Consider the following 19,021-nt stretch of genomic DNA (forward strand, 5'->3'; position numbering starts at 1 on the left):
TACTTATTTTTTCCTGAATATTTTTATCAGAATGTACAAAGTGGAGAAAAACAAGGTTGCCCAGGTTCCGACCTGAATGATGTCGTACGCCCCTGCAGTTGCCGCAGGGATGTTGACGGTAAACGTCGAAGTATTGAGATGGTTGAAATGGGTGTTATTAGTGAATAGTGAGTCGAATCCTGATGATTTTGAGTAGAATGGATTTTCATGAATGTTGTCGTACTCCGTATCGCAAGCTTGGAAGATAACAGGTGAAATTTTTACCGATTTGTGCCCTCCCAACATTTGGGGCCGGATGTAACGTGTGTGCAAATTGACTTCGTTCACCTTTTCTGGCGTCAGAGCAAGTAACATTTCAATTCCCCAGCTGGAGTCAGTGACGGCATATTCTGGTGCCTCCAAGTCCGTAGCTCCTGCAATGAAAATTGGATTCGACTGAAACTTGTCCAGAAAAAGATCAGCTGGGGTTGTTAAATAGAAGTAGTATCCACAGTTATCAGGTGAGGAGCGGTTTCGCAAGTCCACTGAAAGGGTAGGATGAAGGCCCACCGGCTCCAATAGGTCAACTGGCACCCCATGGCTTTCTGGACTTGTGACGTGCGCCCTTTGGTAAAATAGGTAAGTCTTTCGGCATTGCTCGATTACGCCATTACTATTCCAACTACAGACCGCCCCGTTTAGATGCACATCGATTTCGTCGGGAGATTCCGGGAAAAAGAGTCCGACTTCCAGTTTACCGTAGCTATCAAGGTACTGTATAATCTGATCATGATCCTTTTCGAGCTCATAAAACTCGTCGATTTGAGCCCTCTGTTTTGTGCTATCAAGCGTTATGTCGTAATCTTTTGACTGCCAATCCAAATCGTCAACTTCAAAAATCTCAGCAGGAAGAAACCTGCGCACAAGTTCTTTATCAAAATACCCAGAGTGAAGTAATTGATACTTGGCTGAGTCTATGGCCCTCTTTATATGTGTAAAGGGTTCACCGGTTACGATGTAGACGTTCAGGCCTTCCGTTAAGGGTGCCTCGAGAAAGCTGTTTCGAGTGTTTTGTGAACCTTTCCATGTTATACGCACGTGTTGGAATTCACCGACGTAATCCACAACAGTTCTGTATTGAACTTGTTGGCCGGATCCTTTGATCAGGATGCTTGCTGAGTTATTGGTGCCATGTTGCGAATCGGGTGCAATCTGCTCCAATTCCTGCAGGTTATCGAAAAGAACAGTTATTCTTGTTTTTTTCGTAGTCATTGCAATTGATAGAACCTCTGCGATATGGATGTCGGTTTCGTCGGTGCGCTCGAGGTATCCTTTCTGGTTTTCTTAGGGTAGTGTGGATCTTGAGCTCAACATCTATGTATTCGTGCTTAATATGACGACCCATAGCTAGAAACGGGTATCGTGAGTATCGTCTGTGAGTAATGAGTTACCCATCAAAAGTCATTATCGACGAAACAAGTTAGTTTGAGTAGTTAATTGAGATTCAGATGACCAGCGTCAACGACAGTTTTACCATATAAAATACATAAGAATATTTTAATCCTGATATCACTGGCCAGTGATGAGCTATTATTGAACCAGACTTTGCTTCCTCACCCTAGTGACTCCTTTATTCCAAAGGCTTCCTTATCCCTTCATGGCACCATTGTATAACCGCTATCCGATTGGTGGTATTCAAGGGAAGCCTTTGTCAGTCTACGCGAATTCGCAAACAGTTGCAGGATACATACCGAATAGAAAGCAAATAAATGTCTTAAAAATGTCTTGAATTCTTCTTGGGAAATTTCATTCGAGCAATGTCCTCCCGACCACTCACCTGTTCAGCACATCCCTTTCTACAGCATACATGAAGCAACAATAGAATCTTGAGCAAAAACATTCAAATCTCTTCCAGGAACTGTTTCTTCGCGCCCGACCAGAACTCAATACCGTCAGTACAGACAGTCTTGGCCAAAACATTCACATCAACGGAGGACAATGTCGGTCACGTGACTACCTATACGCTATCACTGGTGGGATGCAATACGAATGAATATAAGTGAAAAAAGCCGAATCTCTGTTCAAAATGAACAAATGAGACAAGAACAGTCTCAAAGCATCGACTAAAGGGGTTCTGGCAAGAGCTAGTGGTAGCTCGCTGTAGCTCTCGAGGTCATAATTGAACGGCACTTAACTGGAAGGCGTTTCACGGGAACAAGCCCCGGTGGAATTTGTACAAATCTAGCGCATTCCAGGAGTGGTTTTAATTAGATCGAGCCCTTATCAAGAGTGCTCGATCTTTTCCTTGCGGCCTGTGACGATTTTGATTGTCCCAAGTTTTTCATCCAAGTATATCCACAATAGTCAGAATTGCTGGGATCAAGGTTGTAAAAAGTCCGTTTAAAAGCGCCTTAAAACGCCTCATTCAGAGAGAAGCACGAAACCTGTAATTATTCAATTGAGTTCACTTCTCCCTTTTTTATTTTTGAAAGTACTGGAACGCTTCTCGAGACCATTTTCCAGCTACATTTAAGTCACTCGTTTTGTCTGTTTCAATCCAATAGGGCGTTTTTTTGAGAGTGGCTTCTCACATCTAACACGAAAATGAATGCAGAGCACTTGGAGGTTCCTGTAAATACCGAATTTTCACTTTCACCACCTCCGAATGGTGATCGTACACCATCCAGAAGAGGACATCGTCACAAGAGATCCTTCGCAATTTCCCAGGACCTCGACTTTGTTAAACCCGCGGCACCTGGGACCCCAAAGGGTAGCGATCAGTTTTCTAACACATTTGTGGCTTCATCTCCGCAACAGCAGGACTCAAGTCTTCGGTTTTTCATGACAGAGGAGTCCACATATTCCCACGACGTACCGAATGCCATCATTGATCTAGATGATGCATTAACGACCAAACCACAATCGTTCACGTCCCACCGGAGAGCTGAATCTGCTCCAGCTCAGCTGATTTTGCCTTTTAAGCTTGAGCCTCCTAATGCTCATTGTCAACCATCGTTGCGAATAGAGGAGGAAGAAGATTCGGAAAGTGATACTGAAATAGTGACACAGGCTACCTTGATGTCACCGCTAAGAGCAAAATCTCAATCACCTTTTGTGAAGAGCAATTACACAGCAGAGTCCCCCAAAGCCTCAGCAAGGAATCAGTACAATAACAATGCTCTCAAGATCAACAAACAGAAAGAAAGGTATCAGAATTACACAAAGCATCTCCCCGCGGCTAGTCCTCAAGTTTTGAATCAGGGGCAAGAGCCATCTTTTTCCTCATTGTCTTCTGGTTTCAGCTCGGGGATCAGCACAGCTGGTCTTGCCTATTCCCCAACTACTCCTGCTATTTCAATCTCGAAGTTTGGCAATAGAACACCAAGTCCACGAAAAACCTTTACTTTCCAAAGCCAGATATATGACTTACCGTCTAACGATGTTGCACTTGTTGACAACGATAAAGAAGCACGACACAATACCACTAGAATGGAAGATGATGATACGCTGACGTGCACAACCACCAATACGACTAGTCAAAATCTGCATAGGAAGTCCAAAAGTGCTTCGGCTTATGATACATCTACTACCTTTCGTATTCCGAAAGAGATATTACAGGGCCAGCCGGGAGACAGTGTTGATTTATCGGAATCCTCGAAGTTTTCGAAAGACGCTTCTGCCGTCAACGCAACTAAGAAAACGTCAGCCGTTGATCAGCGCGCCGTCAGTGACAGTGCTGCAACACAGAAGGAAGCTTCTCGTAAATGGAGAGGCAAAATGAACATCTTTTACTCGATAGTCTCGAAATTCAAGAACTCAAAGTGAAATGCATGCTATTCTGTTCCTACAAATTTTAATAACTAATGCTTTGACCACTAATGTAACATATAGAGAAATGAACGATACCTGTAAAACTTGATAATAAGGTCAATACTGTCTAATAATCTTAGCGTGTCCTTTTTATTCTTTCAAATAGAATACTATGTTCTCTAAATACAGCCAGTGGTTCCTCATTAATGGCCATCAAAAATTGAGAGTTCGGAGTGGGGGCTGAAACCATAAATAATGTTTTGGCGATCGACGAAGAAAAGCATGCAAATGGTGATGCTCATTCCATTTCTGGGCTCTTTCCGAAACGCTTAAGACTTGATCAGCTCCAAGTTGTCCAAGTCCTGTTTCTCCTGGGCCTCAGCCTCAGCTTCTAACAAGTATGGCAGAATGTATGGAGTATCTTCCTCTGCCTTTACCCACTGAGCCTGGGGTAGCAAATGGTGCGTCAAAGATGATTGGTGAGCTCTGATCATTCTGAAGTTTCTGGCGTACGATTCGTCCTCAGGTATTCTCTTCAAAGCCTTTTGAACAATGTCGTTTTCCTCAGCGATAATGTCATCGAATCTTAGACCCATCTTCCGGTATCCGGAAAACTTGACAAACTGGTGAGCAACTGGCACGATAACCTTGGAGAGTGCTGGGGTCTTCAAGATGAAGTCGCCCATTTTGGCAATAGAAGTAAAAGTTTGAGGCATCTTGTTATCCGTGTTATTCTGAACTTTTCCAGCTTGAGATTCTAGAAACCTTACTTGTAAGTTTAGCTTAGGATCTTGTAAAAACTGGTCAAACTTGGAATTATCGATATAGTGGAACATTTTCGTACGAGAGTACTGGAAACTGACGCATACATGAATCTGATTGGTCAAAAAAAATAGAGAGTCTATAAGAGGTATTTCATCAACATTAATAGTGGTATTCAGTCGCTTTGACGCCGGAGGTATTTGGGAAGCCGCACTCGAGCATCAAGCGGTTGACCACTTGAGGTTCTTGCAAAATCTTTTCCCAGACTTCTTCGTGCTTAACGAGAACGAGTCCTGCATAGCCAGTAGCGTTGAAACCGATGTCTAGTTCGGAACTCTTGGTGTGGGAACGAGGGACAAGACACAGCCACTGGCGTGTCATGAGGACATTGTATCCGGTCTCCATGTTGGGCCTTTCGTTGGTCCAGTCCTGGAAAAACGTGAGCGTTCTTTGCAGTAGTGAGACGAAAGTCATGGCGAGTAGATCTTCAGTAACGGCCTCAGGTTCTTCGGGCAAAGGCACCACAAAGTGGGCGAATGAAAGCTTTTTGTCCTGCAGTGGCTCGGAGCGCTGATCGGGAATGAAATGGTCCTTGCCATTGCAAAGACGGTCCTGGAAGGCCACAAAGTTTTGGGGCCATTTCAGCAACTGGAGATGCTTGTGGTCCTGAGAGGAGCCGGAGGTCTTACCACAGTTATAAAAAACAAGGTGTCTTAGTTGTTCATCTTCGTCGTCCAAATCTTGCAAAAGGCGGTACGACGTCAAAAGGTCTTGTGGATCCAGTGGCGCTGTTTGTAGCTTATACTCGCGTGTCACAAGTAACAAATGTTCTGCAACCACGGGGAACTTGTTTAGAAGCAATTTGTATTTCCCTAATCCATACAAGTCTTCGTTCACTGTCAATTCCGGTTCGGGCTCTGCAAAAGGATCACGCTTCGAGGCTTCTGCCTCGGCACGTTCTGGTTTCTTGAGAAGACTGGGAGCAAGGCTGACAACGTATTGAAGGCCGGATTCTGGATCTTTCACTTTTTTGCTAGCGGATTGAGTGAAATGCACCTCTCCCGATTTGATACCTTTAGCATATTTCTCAGCGATTTGGTCTCTCAAAGTGACACTCATTCTGATACAATTACGTCTATTATCACAATTGCAGTAGTGTAGAAGGCCAATGGCAACAAATGATTCTCTAAAAGCTCGAAACTGATCAGTAAGGTATCTTCTTTAACGTTTAAATTTGCTGATTCTCAGACGATTCCTTATATACTGCTGCTGTACTATGGTATTCGAAAAAATCACGCCGACGCTTACCTAAGGTGGAATCAAAACACATCACGTGACACATTCTACGCCTGGTGTCAAAAACACTTTAAAAACTTAACCAGGTGGTGAAGTTTTCTATTGCAGGAAGAGAGTTAGAGAAGGTTAAATGATCTGCTCTTAAGATATCTATATCGAGATCTACAAGGCACATTATGCGATATCGAACTTTATCACGTTTCACGACATATTCTTGATCAGCAGTGCATCGGCTCCAGTTAGAGAACTTTCTTTCGCATGGGTATCGGTGGTCACAATTCTAACGTGACGTTGACTTATTCCATAAGCGGTATTGTTTCTCTATCAGAATTTCTTGTAGATACTAGAATACGCTAGGAACTTCTGATCACGTGAGATGTTTGTCTGAATATAAGGACCAATCGTGTCACCTCAACGAACGAAAGTCCTAATTTCATTGCATGGTACGGATATGGAACCAAGCTTTTGCTACCACAAATACGTTTCTGCAGTAGCGTTTTCTATAGGCCTCACTACACAGTCTGCAACTTCTGTCATCAGTTATATTACGCGGTTCTCTAGATCAAAATTTAAAGATCACTATATACAATAACGTCGTTAATGTCTAGTCATCTCCAAAATGCGATGGTCCCGCGTTCAATCTGTGGATACACTGAGCCGAACGGCATATAGAGGTTCGTGAGAGCATGATATGATGCTTTCAAATGGGCGGACTTAATACATTCGTTCATGCATCAAATTCACAGACACTCTTTCGCAATTAGTCATGCGGACCATCAAAAAGAATCTGGATAGAGCTACCAATATGATCTTGCGACGCTCTGCCGAAGTTACAAGCCCCGAGGTTTAGGAGTAAATTCGTTTCTAATCACGCAAAAACCCGTACTTTTATGATTCTTTAATTATTCCAACTATTGCAAGCACAGTGATAAACGAACACATCCACACACAAAGAGAATTCCATTACAGCTCATAACGCAGGGTCCCCACCTGCACATTTTCCATTCATACTCGGCTTTCTTTAAACAACGTACGATATGTCAGTCATTCTTTGTATATGTCTCGTTTACCATAATTGGACTGTAATTTTTCAGCTCATTAAAGGAACTTGATACTCACCGCCAGCTGGATAATTCGAGCCCATTGAGTAAGCACTACTGAGAAGCTTGGTAGCCCATTGAACTGTGATCTAGTGTAAGATGAGTCAAGACGTAGTATGGAGTCCACGACGCAGCACCATAGCCCGAGATACTGCTGAATTAGAGTCCATCATAGCAGTCGATATCGGAGGATCGCTAGCCAAGCTCGTTTTCTTCGCAATGGACTCGAAAAAACTGGTTTTTGAGACTGTAGAAACTGAGAAAATAGCACTTTTTATGCGAATGATTCATGACATCATCGATAACCATTACCAGGGAAGTCAGAGTAACGTGAGAATAGTGGCTACCGGCGGTGGAGCATACAAATTCCACGATCTACTGTGCCAAGAGTTTCCAGACGTTATCGAAATAGCTCGGTTGGACGAGATGGAGTGTTTGATAAAGGGACTAGACTACTTTATCCACGAAGTGCCTGAGGAAGTATTTACGTACAACGATCTTGAAGGCGAGCATAAAGTGGTTCCAGAACACGCTAAGGTTTATCCATATATGCTAGTAAACATCGGCTCAGGTGTTTCCATCCTCAAAGTTGATTCTCCTGCAAAGTTCACTCGTGTTGGGGGTTCGTCTCTTGGTGGTGGCACGTTGTGGGGACTACTTTCGCTCATCACAGGAGCCAAGACCTACGACGAAATGCTGAGTTGGGCTCACGGGGGCGACAATACCCATGTCGATATGCTTGTGGGCGACATATATGGCTCCAATTATGGCAAGATCGGTCTAAAGTCGACGCATATCGCAAGCTCATTTGGAAAAGTCTTCCAACGGACAGCGCCAACTCAGAAAGATTTGGCGACGCATTCTCACACCATTGCCAATGGCACAGATGACATACAATTGCGCAACCGTAAATTCAACAACTCGGACATCTCCAAGAGCTTGCTGTACGCAATCTCCAACAACATAGGTCAAATCGCATACCTTCAAGCCAAAATCCATAATATACCCAATATCTACTTTGGCGGATCGTACATTAGAGGGCATCTGATGACGATGAATACACTCAGTTATGCCATCAACTTCTGGTCGAACGGTGAGAAGCAGGCGTTTTTCCTTAAGCATGAAGGGTATCTGGGCGCCATGGGTGCCTTTTTAACTTTCCAAAACAAAAATGATGATCTCGGTGACGAAAGACGAAGTTAACTTATTCTGCAGCTACCTCGTAATTGCAGACGCCAACAACACTCTCAAACCAGTCTAATTTGTTTAACTTTGTCTTATACACTTATTGCATTTTCCTTTATAATATTCAATACGTTTTTGAACTGGAGATGGAGCGGAATCTCTCGAGATTGCCTCTCGTTAGCACGCCTTCGAATCAAGTCCAGCCTGTCTATCGGTATGTTGCCCCCATAAAGGTTCACCTTTGAAATCCCCAATGCGTTCAATTGCACGACAACTTCCAACGTGTGGTAGGTAAACTGAATTTTGTGCGAAATTGGCAAGATCTCTAAATTTTGGATTTCGTTGGTTATGAACTGACTCCGCCAATAATCAACCAGCGCCTGATGGGCTTTATAGCTTTTGGCCAATTTCAAGTCCTGCTCGTCGGCCTGTTCATCTGAGGAATTTAAAATCGCGTCCAGCGACGTTTTTGCCCTTTCCAAACACTTAAGATGTTGTTCGAGATGTTGTTGTTCCTGGATCGTTTCTTTGATAGAGTGCAGGTGTTGTATCGCAGCTTCCGTGGAGGGTATTCCATCGGCCGTTTCGAGACTAGCAGTTTTTGCAGTATCATTATATCTCTCCAATTCTTCCAACAGCAAGTGACACTCATCTACCAGCTCTCCAGTGTTGAGGCACAGTTCATTCACTACCTCGCGTTGGTCTGCTATTTTCTGGCTGGTATGGCCTATTTCTTCTCTCAGCTGGTCCACTTCCGAATCCAGCTGGGTGATAACCTCATCTTGCAAGTGTGCCACATCTTTCTCCAGCAAAACGTATCGTTCGTCCTGCACTGTTTCTATCTGCTGCAACAAATTTCCCGATGGAAGTGTATATCGCAGGAAATTATCCAGCATTTCCTGCTCCAGATGTGTATTTTTCAATCGCTCTAAGAGCTGAGAAACCTCTTGGATGTGCGTAGACACAATTTTTGGATCAATTTCGGCACTTGGATCCACCATTTCAAACAAAAACTCATTGTCTTCAACTAGCTGTTGTGCACTGCGTTGCAGCTGCTGCACGGTCTCAGAATAGTGCGTTTCTTGATCTTGTAAGACTTGTTCACTGAGGCTCGTCGTCTCTTCCTCCGCCATGCCAAGACGAGTTGCGAGTTCTTCCATAACCTTAGTATCCGCCATCGATACTGATGTAGGTAGCCGCCGAGGTATTGTAACATTCTAAAATGTGTGTTTGGGGCTCGCTTCTGTTTATACATATTTTATTAACTTTTTATATCACTACCAACGGGTATACAATCAATAAACACAACAACTGGCTGTCATTGAAAAATTTATGAGAAGTATAAAAGGCAAAGGCTTTCTGCAATGCCGATGAGCACTTTTGTTAAAAGCTAGCAAGTCATAGAGAATGAGATAGATGGTTGAGAATGCATATTGTTGCCATACGGACGTAAACGTTTTGACTAGTTAGTAATCTGATTTTCAACGGTGTTCCTCAGTGGACGCAAAGTTTTCGTGAACCTGCACAACTTAAGTTTATTGGATGGGCCGCAGTTTGCGCCATACAGATGTCCATTGAATGTGTCTCTGTGCAGAGAATAACGACGAAAAATACCCCATTAGTTTTGCCTTGCCGGGACCCTGGTACTATGTTGTTGTTTGCAGGCCTATTGAACATCCCAAAAAGATAAAGCATTTTCCCGCCTGGATTTTAGAGCTTTGGTGTCGAGTTTTTCGGTGCTTGACCTTGGATTCTCTGGGAAGTTCATGCTGTCACCAATTCAATTGGGCCATCATTGCAAACACGCTGGGGGACCGGTGGTACCTTCTGAAAACTTTGCGTCGCATGGGCCTGAGCCAGTGAGTTTTGGTGTCAACAGGGTCACTGCATGGTTATCTGTATGGCCAGTATGTGGTTCTTCTCCCATTATCTGTCTCTTGAGAGATCCTGAATTTTGCTGTTTTCGAAGAGTATTTTTTTGACTGCAGCATGTCATGATCTTCCTTCTCTCTATTGCTTTCTTGAAGGACCGTTATAACTGGGTTCTGGGGTTACATCTTTTCACTCTTGATTTTTTTGTTTTTGTTTTTTGTTTTCCCGTAGGTACTTAATGTAGTTTCCTGTCTATTTAATTCGTACCACTCTTTTTGGCCGAGTCGGTTTTCAGTCTGAAATCTCCACCTCCTTCTTTCCATAGCCACAACGCGTCGAGGGCGTAGTTGCGAACAGACAGGTTATGGGTTTCATTTTCATCTGCCGCTTGCGTCAATGACTCGATGACGGAATGGGTCTTACAAAGATCCCAGAACATACCATAAATGTGATTGAGAACCGCATCTGTACCTCCTATTTCAGTGTACGTTTCTGCGTCAACCTCTGGTACCAACTGCGCGTAGCTTTGCTTACCGAGCTTGTAGACGATTCTGCCCAGCGTCTGAATAGCTATACATCTTTGAGCAGGGAACGTGGATCTTGACAGATGCTGTAATTCCCCTATTGTGTAACCAGCAAGTTCCGGATTGTCAGCATGGTGATGTAAACCGTTTTTAGTAGTTTTAATACTTCTGTCGGGAGGCACAAGATTTGCATTGAAGTCAAACCTGCACTGAGAAACATCGTGTATAATATCCGAATGAGCATTTTGCGCAACTGGTTTCATCCATGCTAGCTTATCAGCCTCCTTAGGTAGATCTGGGAAATATTTTTCATGCAGCTTAGAATCGAAATCTGGATCGTTAATGTCAAGTGATTCAAACTCCGGTACTTGTGTTCCAGTTGGTTTCATGAAATGAACATCACTTAGTAATTCCTCATTCTTCATGTGGTCCATTTGCTGTACGAACTGGTACTCTTGCGGGGCTACATCATCATCATCAAGTGGGGGCCTTGGGTAGTCAAAAGGCATCTCTTCTAAAGGTTCCTCATCTTCCACTCCGGGCTCAAACTTGACGTGCTTAGGCTCTTTAGTTTTAATACCAAGCGCTAAATCCACCGCATCGTCGTCCAAGCGCGGGAGATCGGGTGTCTCGTGCGTACCACCAATCCACGTTCCTGGTGCTCCTTCAACTTCAGCAAAAAGGGGAGCTGAAGAAGCTTTTAAGGCGTCTTCTCCCGAATCTTTCACTTCACGCTTCGATAGTCTTTTCATTAGGCCCTGAATCACTTTGGGATCCAAGGATTCCATGATATCTCGTTTCTCTTGTTCTAACTGTTGAGCAGACATCTGACTCATACGAGCCATGTTTTCGCGATGAATTTGCTCGGCTTCGGTACCCGCATTATTCTGAGAAGCTGCTGGAGTTTTGGCTGCCTTGCTGGTATCTCGAGGCCTTGAATTTTGTCTTTTCTGCTGTAGTCTTGTTTTCCAAGATGATATCTTTTTGGGCTCATATAGAGCTGGGAATCCTGTTGGCGGCGCCGCATTTATGGCATCAGGTTGGACCACATCCTTCTCTACAATATCTCCCAACAAATCCATTCTGATAGATGCTCAAAGCTCTCGTCTGGGCTCTCTCTACTGCGGCATCTTAAGGCGGTTACAACGTTAGTGCTGAGATTTTCATTTCAAATGTACTTTGACCAGATAACCGACACGAAAAGCGGGTCGAGACTTGACTCTAAGACCTGCATTCAGAACTGTCATCTAATTTTCGAATACGTCAGAGACAACAACGATGCATCGGACTGGCTTGACATCTACGGATATCTGGCTTTTACTTCTTAAGCGTTTTAGAAATGGGCAGACGCATGAAGGTGGGACGTAGAGAATTTAGATAAACATTTCAAGAGCGCAGGAGAACATGAACGGATTGAAATTAGTTCAGGGAACCACAAGAAACGACGAACAGTAGATTCGAGAGGCCATTAAGTTGTTAGCAAAAAGTTTAAGACGAGATTTGAGCTGTTTGTATCAAAGTCTTTTTGTAGTGATTGAGTTACAGTTTGGAAATTATTCGTGCTCTCCATGTACTAATTACATGGAATGCGAGTCAAATTTAATGAGTTAAACCATTGGGTCCGGTGCGAAAAGAACTGTCATAAATAGCATCGTTGTTGTAGACGTCTTTCTCTGCAGTGTGTAGATATCTATATGATCGTAAATTGGCAAAAACCAGTACTGAATGATTGAATGATAATAGCTTAGGTGATAAGTGCTCTGAACTATCGAAGTTTTACACACAAAACACTCTTCTCCGTAAGCAGAAATTTGCAAAATAACTGTTTCTTGTAGAAGCAGCATTGATAATTCTAAATGTAACTTAAAGATTGACCATAGATGCTACTCACCATAAGCACAAAGCGTCGAAATATAAAAAAAGCTCAGAAGCCCAAATCCGTCCACAAACGCTGCAATGGGTGCCACACATATGCGATATTTGTAGTACCGAGACTACTGACAAGTGCCAACAGCAGCAGATGACCAACTTGTAGTGTCCTTTATTCTCATACGCGTTCATATGCTTAAATTATGTAGCGATATATCTACAGTCTAGCTTAGAGACCCATAGCCGTCGTTAGGACGAGTCAATCCACCTCCATGGCTTGGGTAAGGATGTTTGCTAATGATGTACAAGGCGTGGATCAGACCTGGGAAGTATCCAAGTAGGAACAAAAGCAGGTTCAATAATGTGTCTTTGGTGAATACACCTCTCTTCAGTGCAACTGCAACCGGGGGCAGAAATACAGAGATAAATACTAGAAACCAATCACGGGCATGCATGGTGAAGGTTCACGATGTTAATATAATCGATGGATTTTAGATGTAGTTACGAAAAGCACTACGCGAAGCTGATTTCCCGAAAACCTTCCTCTCGTCTCTCCCTATATATATACTTCATATGATTTTCGTCAAACTCGATGTTACCCATGTTTTCGCAAGCTATTTAGCAATCATCACCCTTGATAAATTGCAACCTGCACATCGAGGTTAGGGTTTCCACACCGCAAAGCACGCTATCAACTAGGGTCACATGAGGAGGAATAGCGTTAGGATTTTCTTGTAATGCGATCTTGCGTATGTGCTGTTCCAAGAGCTGTTCCATTCCAGAGAAACCGGCGCATCCAAGGATGATGGTAGATGTATGTAGTCGGTCAATGTTTTCTTGGTAAATACGCTTGGCGATTGCGTCGAGATTTTCCGGGTTGTGTAGGTCCAGCACTGGGACCGAAGAGGCAACGGTGCCTCTGAAAGGAGATTTGGACAAAGAAAATGGTCTAGTGGCTCCCAACAAACGTTCTGCGGCGGCATCGAGTAAGTCGACCCACTCGTCGTTGGACGTGATGATAGAAAAGGGTATGCCGGGCCTCGACAAACAGGTTGTCATAGCTGCGTGGAAGATGCCCGTAACGGGAGTAGCTCGTTCGGTTTTAGCCTGTAGCTCATGGACCAGTGGGTGGTCTGAAAAGCAAGCTACAAGAACTCCGTCAAAAGTGTCGAAATATTGCCGGTCTTTGCCGTCCGTGTCAGTAGTACGCTTGCATAGCAGAGGGAGACACTTGCGGGTCGAGTCTCTACTGGTTTCCTCGCCATCGATTTCTGGAGGGGCATCGGGCGGTCCTGTGAATTGCGCTATCTCTATATCGCGATGAACGGCGGGATAGACTTTGTTCAAGTAGCTTTCTATTTGAGCCACCGCGGCGTCGGTCATGGATTGGGTGCTATTCGGATTGACAATCAGCAGATGCATTTTCGAAGTGTCGACGAGCCATGGACACAAAAGACGTAAGATTCAACCCGGACACGACTTGCCACAAGCCCTTCTCATTATAACCTGTTTTCGTCTGTCCCCTCTATAATCGAGCTGAGCGAGATAAGTTTTTCTTCTCTCACTTCGGTGATGTGCGAAAAAAAAGTTTTGGACGAGACCGGAGTCGAACCGATGACCTCTCCCATGCTAAGGGAGCGCGCTACCAACTACGCCACACGCCCGGTTTGATGACGATCTTTGCAGTTTGAGCGCTATGTAGCAGGCTGTCAAAGGCATGATGTACCGCCTGACAAACACATTCAGAGGTGTACAGCTCATTAGCATCCATAGATATCTGAATTCAAAAACAAGCTCCCGCCTGCTACAGACACACACGCCCGCCAAACGTTGTATTTTTTTCAAACTGTTCGCTTTTCTCGGTGACACGGTGGAGGGGGGTGTCTCTAACGCCTAACGCCAGAACGTTCTCGAAAAAACCACATGAGATTCCCTATTTTGCGCGCGCTCCCTATATCTCCCCCCCCAAACGCCACGTGACCCCATAATGGGGACCCCTTTCCCGCTGCCTTTCTCGAGATATGACGTCATTCCCATGTGAGTCATTATCGCAGGTTCCAAACTCCGGTCGATGGCGCCATCGAGAAAAAGGCCATGATATGTGTGTGTGTGGGTGTGGGTGTGTTTGTGGTTCGAAAGGGGTCTTACAAGTCTTACTAGTGTACCATCCGTACAGCACGCTCATCGTACGTCAGAGTGTCCACTATCAAAGCGTAAGGAGCCTTTTCTACAACCGCAAACGCCAAATCACAACAGAGGGTCCTATACACTAACACCTACACCAATCTCACTTCCAAACCGCCGCTCCACCCCGCTTTGTCCGATTGTCCCGTTCCTATCCGCCACTCACTGGTGGTATCCGGCACCGTTCCCTTCTGTACCTGGAAATTCCTTTCAAAATTGAACAGCCAGCCATGCGGGCCGAGCCCGTCTAAAAAAAAACCTACCGTCTGAAAACACGCCAATGGGCCTGGAATACAGAGGTCCGGACCCACACGAGAAGCGGCCGACCCGCAAAATTGTGGCACTTTTGCCCAATATTTTTTTCGTGGTCCGGGTTACCCAGCCATCTTCTTTTTTGTGTTCTTCCCACCGTTTTTGTGGCGCGGGAATCCTCGGATTTTACGTCGACTCTGACGCGTGTGCAAAAAAATTTTTTTTTCCGTTTTCCTTTTTTTTTCCCTTTCTGGCAACGGAGAACAAGGACGCTCCTGAGTTCCGAGCTATAAAAGCGAACAGGTTTCGCCCGCAATTTGTGTGGTGGTGTTAGCTTGATTCCTCTTGATTATTAGAATAGTCAACTCAAAAACCACTTCAGTTATCAACTATCGCTATGCAATTCAAGAACATCGTCGCCGCTTTTGCCTCCGTTGCCGCCGTCCAGGCCGCTAACCAAACCAACGGTTCCAACGGTTCCAACGCCTCTAACGGTACTTCCACCAAGATCTCCACCGGTGCTGCCGCCACCAACGCCATGGGCGCTGGTGTCTTCGGTGCCGCCGTTGCTGCCGGTGTCGCTTTGTTGTTCTAAGCTCACCACACCCACCAACCCAACTGGAGTTTTTCAATAATATTTTTTTCCTTTACATCAACAACCTACCATAGACTAACGAGTGCTGGAAGTTTTTCTCGTACGAAGTGCCTGAATCCAGAAGTCGTAAGTTGATCATCTACTTCTATTACTTCTACCACTGCTATTACTGCTTCATTTTTCCACTACTATATGATAGAGTCGCGGGCACGGCAGGCGGCTGTGACAAAAGCGGAACAATAATAATAATAATACATCCATCCTCTCCAAAAAAAACTTTTTTTACCACTAAGGCAACTTTTTCACAAGACCATTGAAAATTAGTTCTGAATAACAAAACATTTTTTTGTTTTCTCTTTTTTCCCGTTCTACAAAATCGAGTTATGTCTTTTTGATCGGATTATTTTTTGTTTTCTTCCCTAAAAGAACAACCATCATTTCATTCAGCCTCCTCCTTTTTTTTAATATTAGAGTGTCTCTCTGTGGGAAACGAAGCAAACTCACTTGAAGGACTGTGCTACCACTGACCACCCTTTGTAAGATGGCACTCTAGATATATGTAATTTAACCTTTCTTTTGCCAATTAAGAATGTGTATTATCGGACTCTCCTACGTCGTCGGCCTCTTTTTGTGAGTCGAAACTCGTCTTGTGAAGTTTCGACTCTATCGTCCAGTAATGTTCTGCATTCCGCCTGCTGTGTTTGTTATGTTAATTCCTGGCATCTCCGGTTCACAGGTCTGTATGTCTATATATGATATAAATTAGCGGGCTACTCTCGAATTAGTACTCATTCATAAGTTGAGACTCGGTGTCATTTCCAAGAAAACATAACCCTGTTGAGCTCCCTGCTCTAGCAAAATGAGTGCCACAGCCTCCCTGCTGACACTGTGCGGCGAAATCGGTGCCGAGCTCATCGATTTCTCGCCCGTTTCTTCGTCTTCAACTTTACTCAAATTCGTTCAACATCCAACAGCTAATCAGCACCAACAACTCGCGCTTCTGGCGTCCTTGTCATCCTTTGAATACAAGGTGCGATGTGTCATACGGAAAAATACAGCTGTAGGGTCTTCCAACGAGCCCTGGAAAGAGTCTGATGACCTTCAACATTCTGCGGGCAGTATCGTATCCAGAACAGACGTATCTTGCAGCGCTTTCCAGGACTCTTCAGCAACACTGGAACTGCCCTTCAGTGGCCTTGAAACTGAGGATAACAGCATCGTTTCCTTTACACTCTCCTTCTCTCCACTTCTGGCAACTTCTGGTCTTCACAGCGTCCATGTCAGGGTACGACATCGTTTGCTTATGTCCGTCGCCGTGTGGGTGGACCCCGTTCAGATTCGTCGCGAGCTGCCGTCCCAGTCTAGTTCCTCTTCCTCGCTGTCACCATCGCCAACATCAACACCTTCATCACCACAGTACGCCTTCCAAGCCGACGGGCCTCAGTTCCGTACGTTTATTTCGCATTGTGAAAATCTAATCCCAACACTACGACACTCGTTAAAGTATACTCAAGAAAAATGTGCAAAAGTGGCAGATTCTGTCAATACCACCGCTAAGGAGTTGACGGGCCTTGTCTCCTGCGCACAAGACATGGCTAATTTGCTCCCTTCCTTCTCCCAAGAGTTCAACACCGTGACAGCCGCATTAGTTACCACCTTAAAGGCGAAGGTGGAATCGCTGAATCAGCTCGAAACAGTTCTCCAGAAAAAGCTTAGCGTCCCTCTCGAAAGTTACGCGTCAACAATCCCTTTGAAGACGGTATCTGCTCGCCGTAAGCAGTACCACGATCAGGCCAAAGTTTTTTACTCGTATATGGGCAAAAATCTGTCCAGCGCGGACGCAGCCAACTTAAGCAAAAAGGTCCAGTTCGAGCTAGAAAGGTTTGACTATTTTGTATACTTGACCGAGTTCATCGACGGATCCTCTGCTAGACGGTTTTTGTATGAAATAGCGCAATTTTCGAGCATACTGGAGCCAGCAACCTCAACTCCTCTTGTTAAAAGCGCCAGGAACTATCAATCCAAGCTCAAGCTTTCAAGGGTGCGCATAAATGAGATGAGAGACCAGATCTCAAAGTCGAAAAGCTTTTCGGATTTCTCCTCCCCTGCTCCAGTTGGACCTCACAAGGTTTACAAAGAAGGTATACTGTGGACTCAGAAAGGACATGGCAAGTCTTCTGGATGGCACAAGCAGTGGGTAGTGATAAATGGCTGCACTCTTTCGGAGTATGCGGACTGGAAAACCGAGGGAAAGAAACTTTCACGGACACCTATCAAGCTCACATTTGCATGCATTAAAAAACAGGACTATGGAAAGTTCAATGGGTTTGAGGTTATTACTACCAATGAAGTTACACGGGCCTTCAGAGCTGAAAGTAACAGCGAACTAGAACAATGGCTAAAGGTTCTTCAAGAATCTGCTGCGGTTGGAGTGCAAACTCCAACGAAAGCTCCTGGAGAAAAGACGATAGAGGTTTCACAAATTGTATCCACTAACGACAAGTCAAATACCATGTGTTGCGATTGTGGCAGCACAAATCAAGTCGAATGGGTTAGCATCAACCTACTTTGCGTTGTTTGCATAAAATGCTCCTCCGTGCATAGATCGCTAGGGGTCCACAACTCGAAAATCCGCTCTTTAAAGCTTGATACCTTCACCTCAAAGGAAATAATTGAGCTGATGAAATCTGTGTCTAACAAGAACGTCAATTCTATTTACGAAGCCGAGTTGCACGCAAAAATTCTTGATTCAGATTCTTTACCTCAGCTCCGGTCCGATTTCATAACTGAGAAATACGTGGAAAGAAAATTTGTTACGTCTTTGGATGAAATAGACCCAGAAGCTATTGAGAAAAGACTCAGTCACAATCTAATCAAATCCATCCACCTCAACAGCATTTACCTTCTCCAACAGTGTATCGCACAAGGGGTTCGTTTGAATGAAGTTCATACCGAAAATGGTGTTGAAACCACGTTTCAATACTCACTAAAACACTACCAAGGCACCAAGAACAACTCCACATTTTTCATAACAGAGTTTCTACTTCTGAATGGCTTGCAAGTCGGTGCAATTCCTCGCGACACATCTACTCTCTCTCAACGAGAATACGAGTACTGGAAGTCGAAAGTAGAGACTAATGGCGTGTATCGAGTCAAACCTATTGCCAGACGGGCAACCTCGAGGGATTCCAAGAAAGCTGATATCGCAAGAATAGACACTTCTGTAGCAGGAAACTTCACCACGCGGAAAGTTTCTTCTGCCTCAGATGCTACCAGTAATCCCGTCAACAAGCGATGGAGTATTACTGGCGCTTTACCATCATCAGCAAGTACATCGATTTTACCTACCAAAAGTCGCGGGTTGAAATTCCCAAAGATCTCAGGAGCCAAGAATCAGTCATAAGCCAAGCATAATGAGCTTATCAATTCCATATTTCACAACAGTGCTCACTAATACTGTTCGCCTCTAAGAAGTTTCATCTTCAAAAGCCATTCGTTTTCACCCAAGGGGACATCATTTAAGCGAAAGAAGTCTTAGGCTGGACACAAAAATTGAACCAAAGGTGTCGAAAGAGAGATAAGACAGGAAGTAA

At 44.4% G+C, this 19,021-nt stretch overlaps 11 protein-coding genes and 1 non-coding gene across 12 annotated transcripts; 4 read left to right on the forward strand and 8 right to left on the reverse strand.

Annotated features, from left to right (window-relative positions):
* Window positions 1-3: 3 nt before the first annotated feature.
* PBN1 (LALA0S11e00364g1_1) lies at window positions 4-1,251 on the reverse strand (the record flags this gene model as incomplete). Its single annotated transcript, XM_022775094.1, has 1 exon — window positions 4-1,251. One exon carries the CDS (start codon window positions 1,249-1,251, stop codon window positions 4-6), a length of 1,248 nt encoding a protein of 415 aa, XP_022630480.1.
* A 1,332-nt stretch (window positions 1,252-2,583) lies between these two features.
* Window positions 2,584-3,804, forward strand: HLR1 (LALA0S11e00386g1_1; the record flags this gene model as incomplete). Its single annotated transcript, XM_022775095.1, has 1 exon — window positions 2,584-3,804. The coding sequence occupies one exon, from the start codon at window positions 2,584-2,586 to the stop codon at window positions 3,802-3,804; it is 1,221 nt and encodes a 406-aa protein (XP_022630481.1).
* Window positions 3,805-4,118: 314 nt separating this feature from the next.
* Window positions 4,119-4,505, reverse strand: QCR7 (LALA0S11e00408g1_1; the record flags this gene model as incomplete). The annotated part of the gene is made up of 1 exon (XM_022775096.1): window positions 4,119-4,505. One exon carries the CDS (start codon window positions 4,503-4,505, stop codon window positions 4,119-4,121), a length of 387 nt encoding a protein of 128 aa, XP_022630482.1.
* A 208-nt stretch (window positions 4,506-4,713) lies between these two features.
* LALA0_S11e00430g (LALA0S11e00430g1_1) lies at window positions 4,714-5,670 on the reverse strand (the record flags this gene model as incomplete). The annotated part of the gene is made up of 1 exon (XM_022775097.1): window positions 4,714-5,670. The coding sequence occupies one exon, from the start codon at window positions 5,668-5,670 to the stop codon at window positions 4,714-4,716; it is 957 nt and encodes a 318-aa protein (XP_022630483.1).
* A 1,376-nt stretch (window positions 5,671-7,046) lies between these two features.
* Window positions 7,047-8,150, forward strand: CAB1 (LALA0S11e00452g1_1; the record flags this gene model as incomplete). The annotated part of the gene is made up of 1 exon (XM_022775098.1): window positions 7,047-8,150. One exon carries the CDS (start codon window positions 7,047-7,049, stop codon window positions 8,148-8,150), a length of 1,104 nt encoding a protein of 367 aa, XP_022630484.1.
* Window positions 8,151-8,224: 74 nt separating this feature from the next.
* KRE28 (LALA0S11e00474g1_1) lies at window positions 8,225-9,310 on the reverse strand (the record flags this gene model as incomplete). The annotated part of the gene is made up of 1 exon (XM_022775100.1): window positions 8,225-9,310. One exon carries the CDS (start codon window positions 9,308-9,310, stop codon window positions 8,225-8,227), a length of 1,086 nt encoding a protein of 361 aa, XP_022630485.1.
* Window positions 9,311-10,260: 950 nt separating this feature from the next.
* On the reverse strand, window positions 10,261-11,610 carry RBA50 (LALA0S11e00496g1_1; the record flags this gene model as incomplete). The annotated part of the gene is made up of 1 exon (XM_022775101.1): window positions 10,261-11,610. One exon carries the CDS (start codon window positions 11,608-11,610, stop codon window positions 10,261-10,263), a length of 1,350 nt encoding a protein of 449 aa, XP_022630486.1.
* Window positions 11,611-12,621: 1,011 nt separating this feature from the next.
* On the reverse strand, window positions 12,622-12,852 carry SNA2 (LALA0S11e00518g1_1; the record flags this gene model as incomplete). Its single annotated transcript, XM_022775102.1, has 1 exon — window positions 12,622-12,852. One exon carries the CDS (start codon window positions 12,850-12,852, stop codon window positions 12,622-12,624), a length of 231 nt encoding a protein of 76 aa, XP_022630487.1.
* A 163-nt stretch (window positions 12,853-13,015) lies between these two features.
* DCG1 (LALA0S11e00540g1_1) lies at window positions 13,016-13,819 on the reverse strand (the record flags this gene model as incomplete). Its single annotated transcript, XM_022775103.1, has 1 exon — window positions 13,016-13,819. The coding sequence occupies one exon, from the start codon at window positions 13,817-13,819 to the stop codon at window positions 13,016-13,018; it is 804 nt and encodes a 267-aa protein (XP_022630488.1).
* Window positions 13,820-13,988: 169 nt separating this feature from the next.
* Window positions 13,989-14,061, reverse strand: LALA0_S11e00562r. Its single transcript has one exon. It is a non-coding gene; the product is annotated as a tRNA-Ala (tRNA).
* A 1,169-nt stretch (window positions 14,062-15,230) lies between these two features.
* LALA0_S11e00584g (LALA0S11e00584g1_1) lies at window positions 15,231-15,428 on the forward strand (the record flags this gene model as incomplete). The annotated part of the gene is made up of 1 exon (XM_022775104.1): window positions 15,231-15,428. The coding sequence occupies one exon, from the start codon at window positions 15,231-15,233 to the stop codon at window positions 15,426-15,428; it is 198 nt and encodes a 65-aa protein (XP_022630489.1).
* An 859-nt stretch (window positions 15,429-16,287) lies between these two features.
* Window positions 16,288-18,831, forward strand: AGE1 (LALA0S11e00606g1_1; the record flags this gene model as incomplete). The annotated part of the gene is made up of 1 exon (XM_022775105.1): window positions 16,288-18,831. The coding sequence occupies one exon, from the start codon at window positions 16,288-16,290 to the stop codon at window positions 18,829-18,831; it is 2,544 nt and encodes an 847-aa protein (XP_022630490.1).
* Window positions 18,832-19,021: the final 190 nt, after the last annotated feature.

This window comes from Lachancea lanzarotensis, scaffold LALA0S11, assembly GCF_000938715.1.
Source record: "Lachancea lanzarotensis genome assembly LALA0, scaffold LALA0S11, whole genome shotgun sequence".
NCBI lineage: Eukaryota > Fungi > Ascomycota > Saccharomycetes > Saccharomycetales > Saccharomycetaceae > Lachancea > Lachancea lanzarotensis.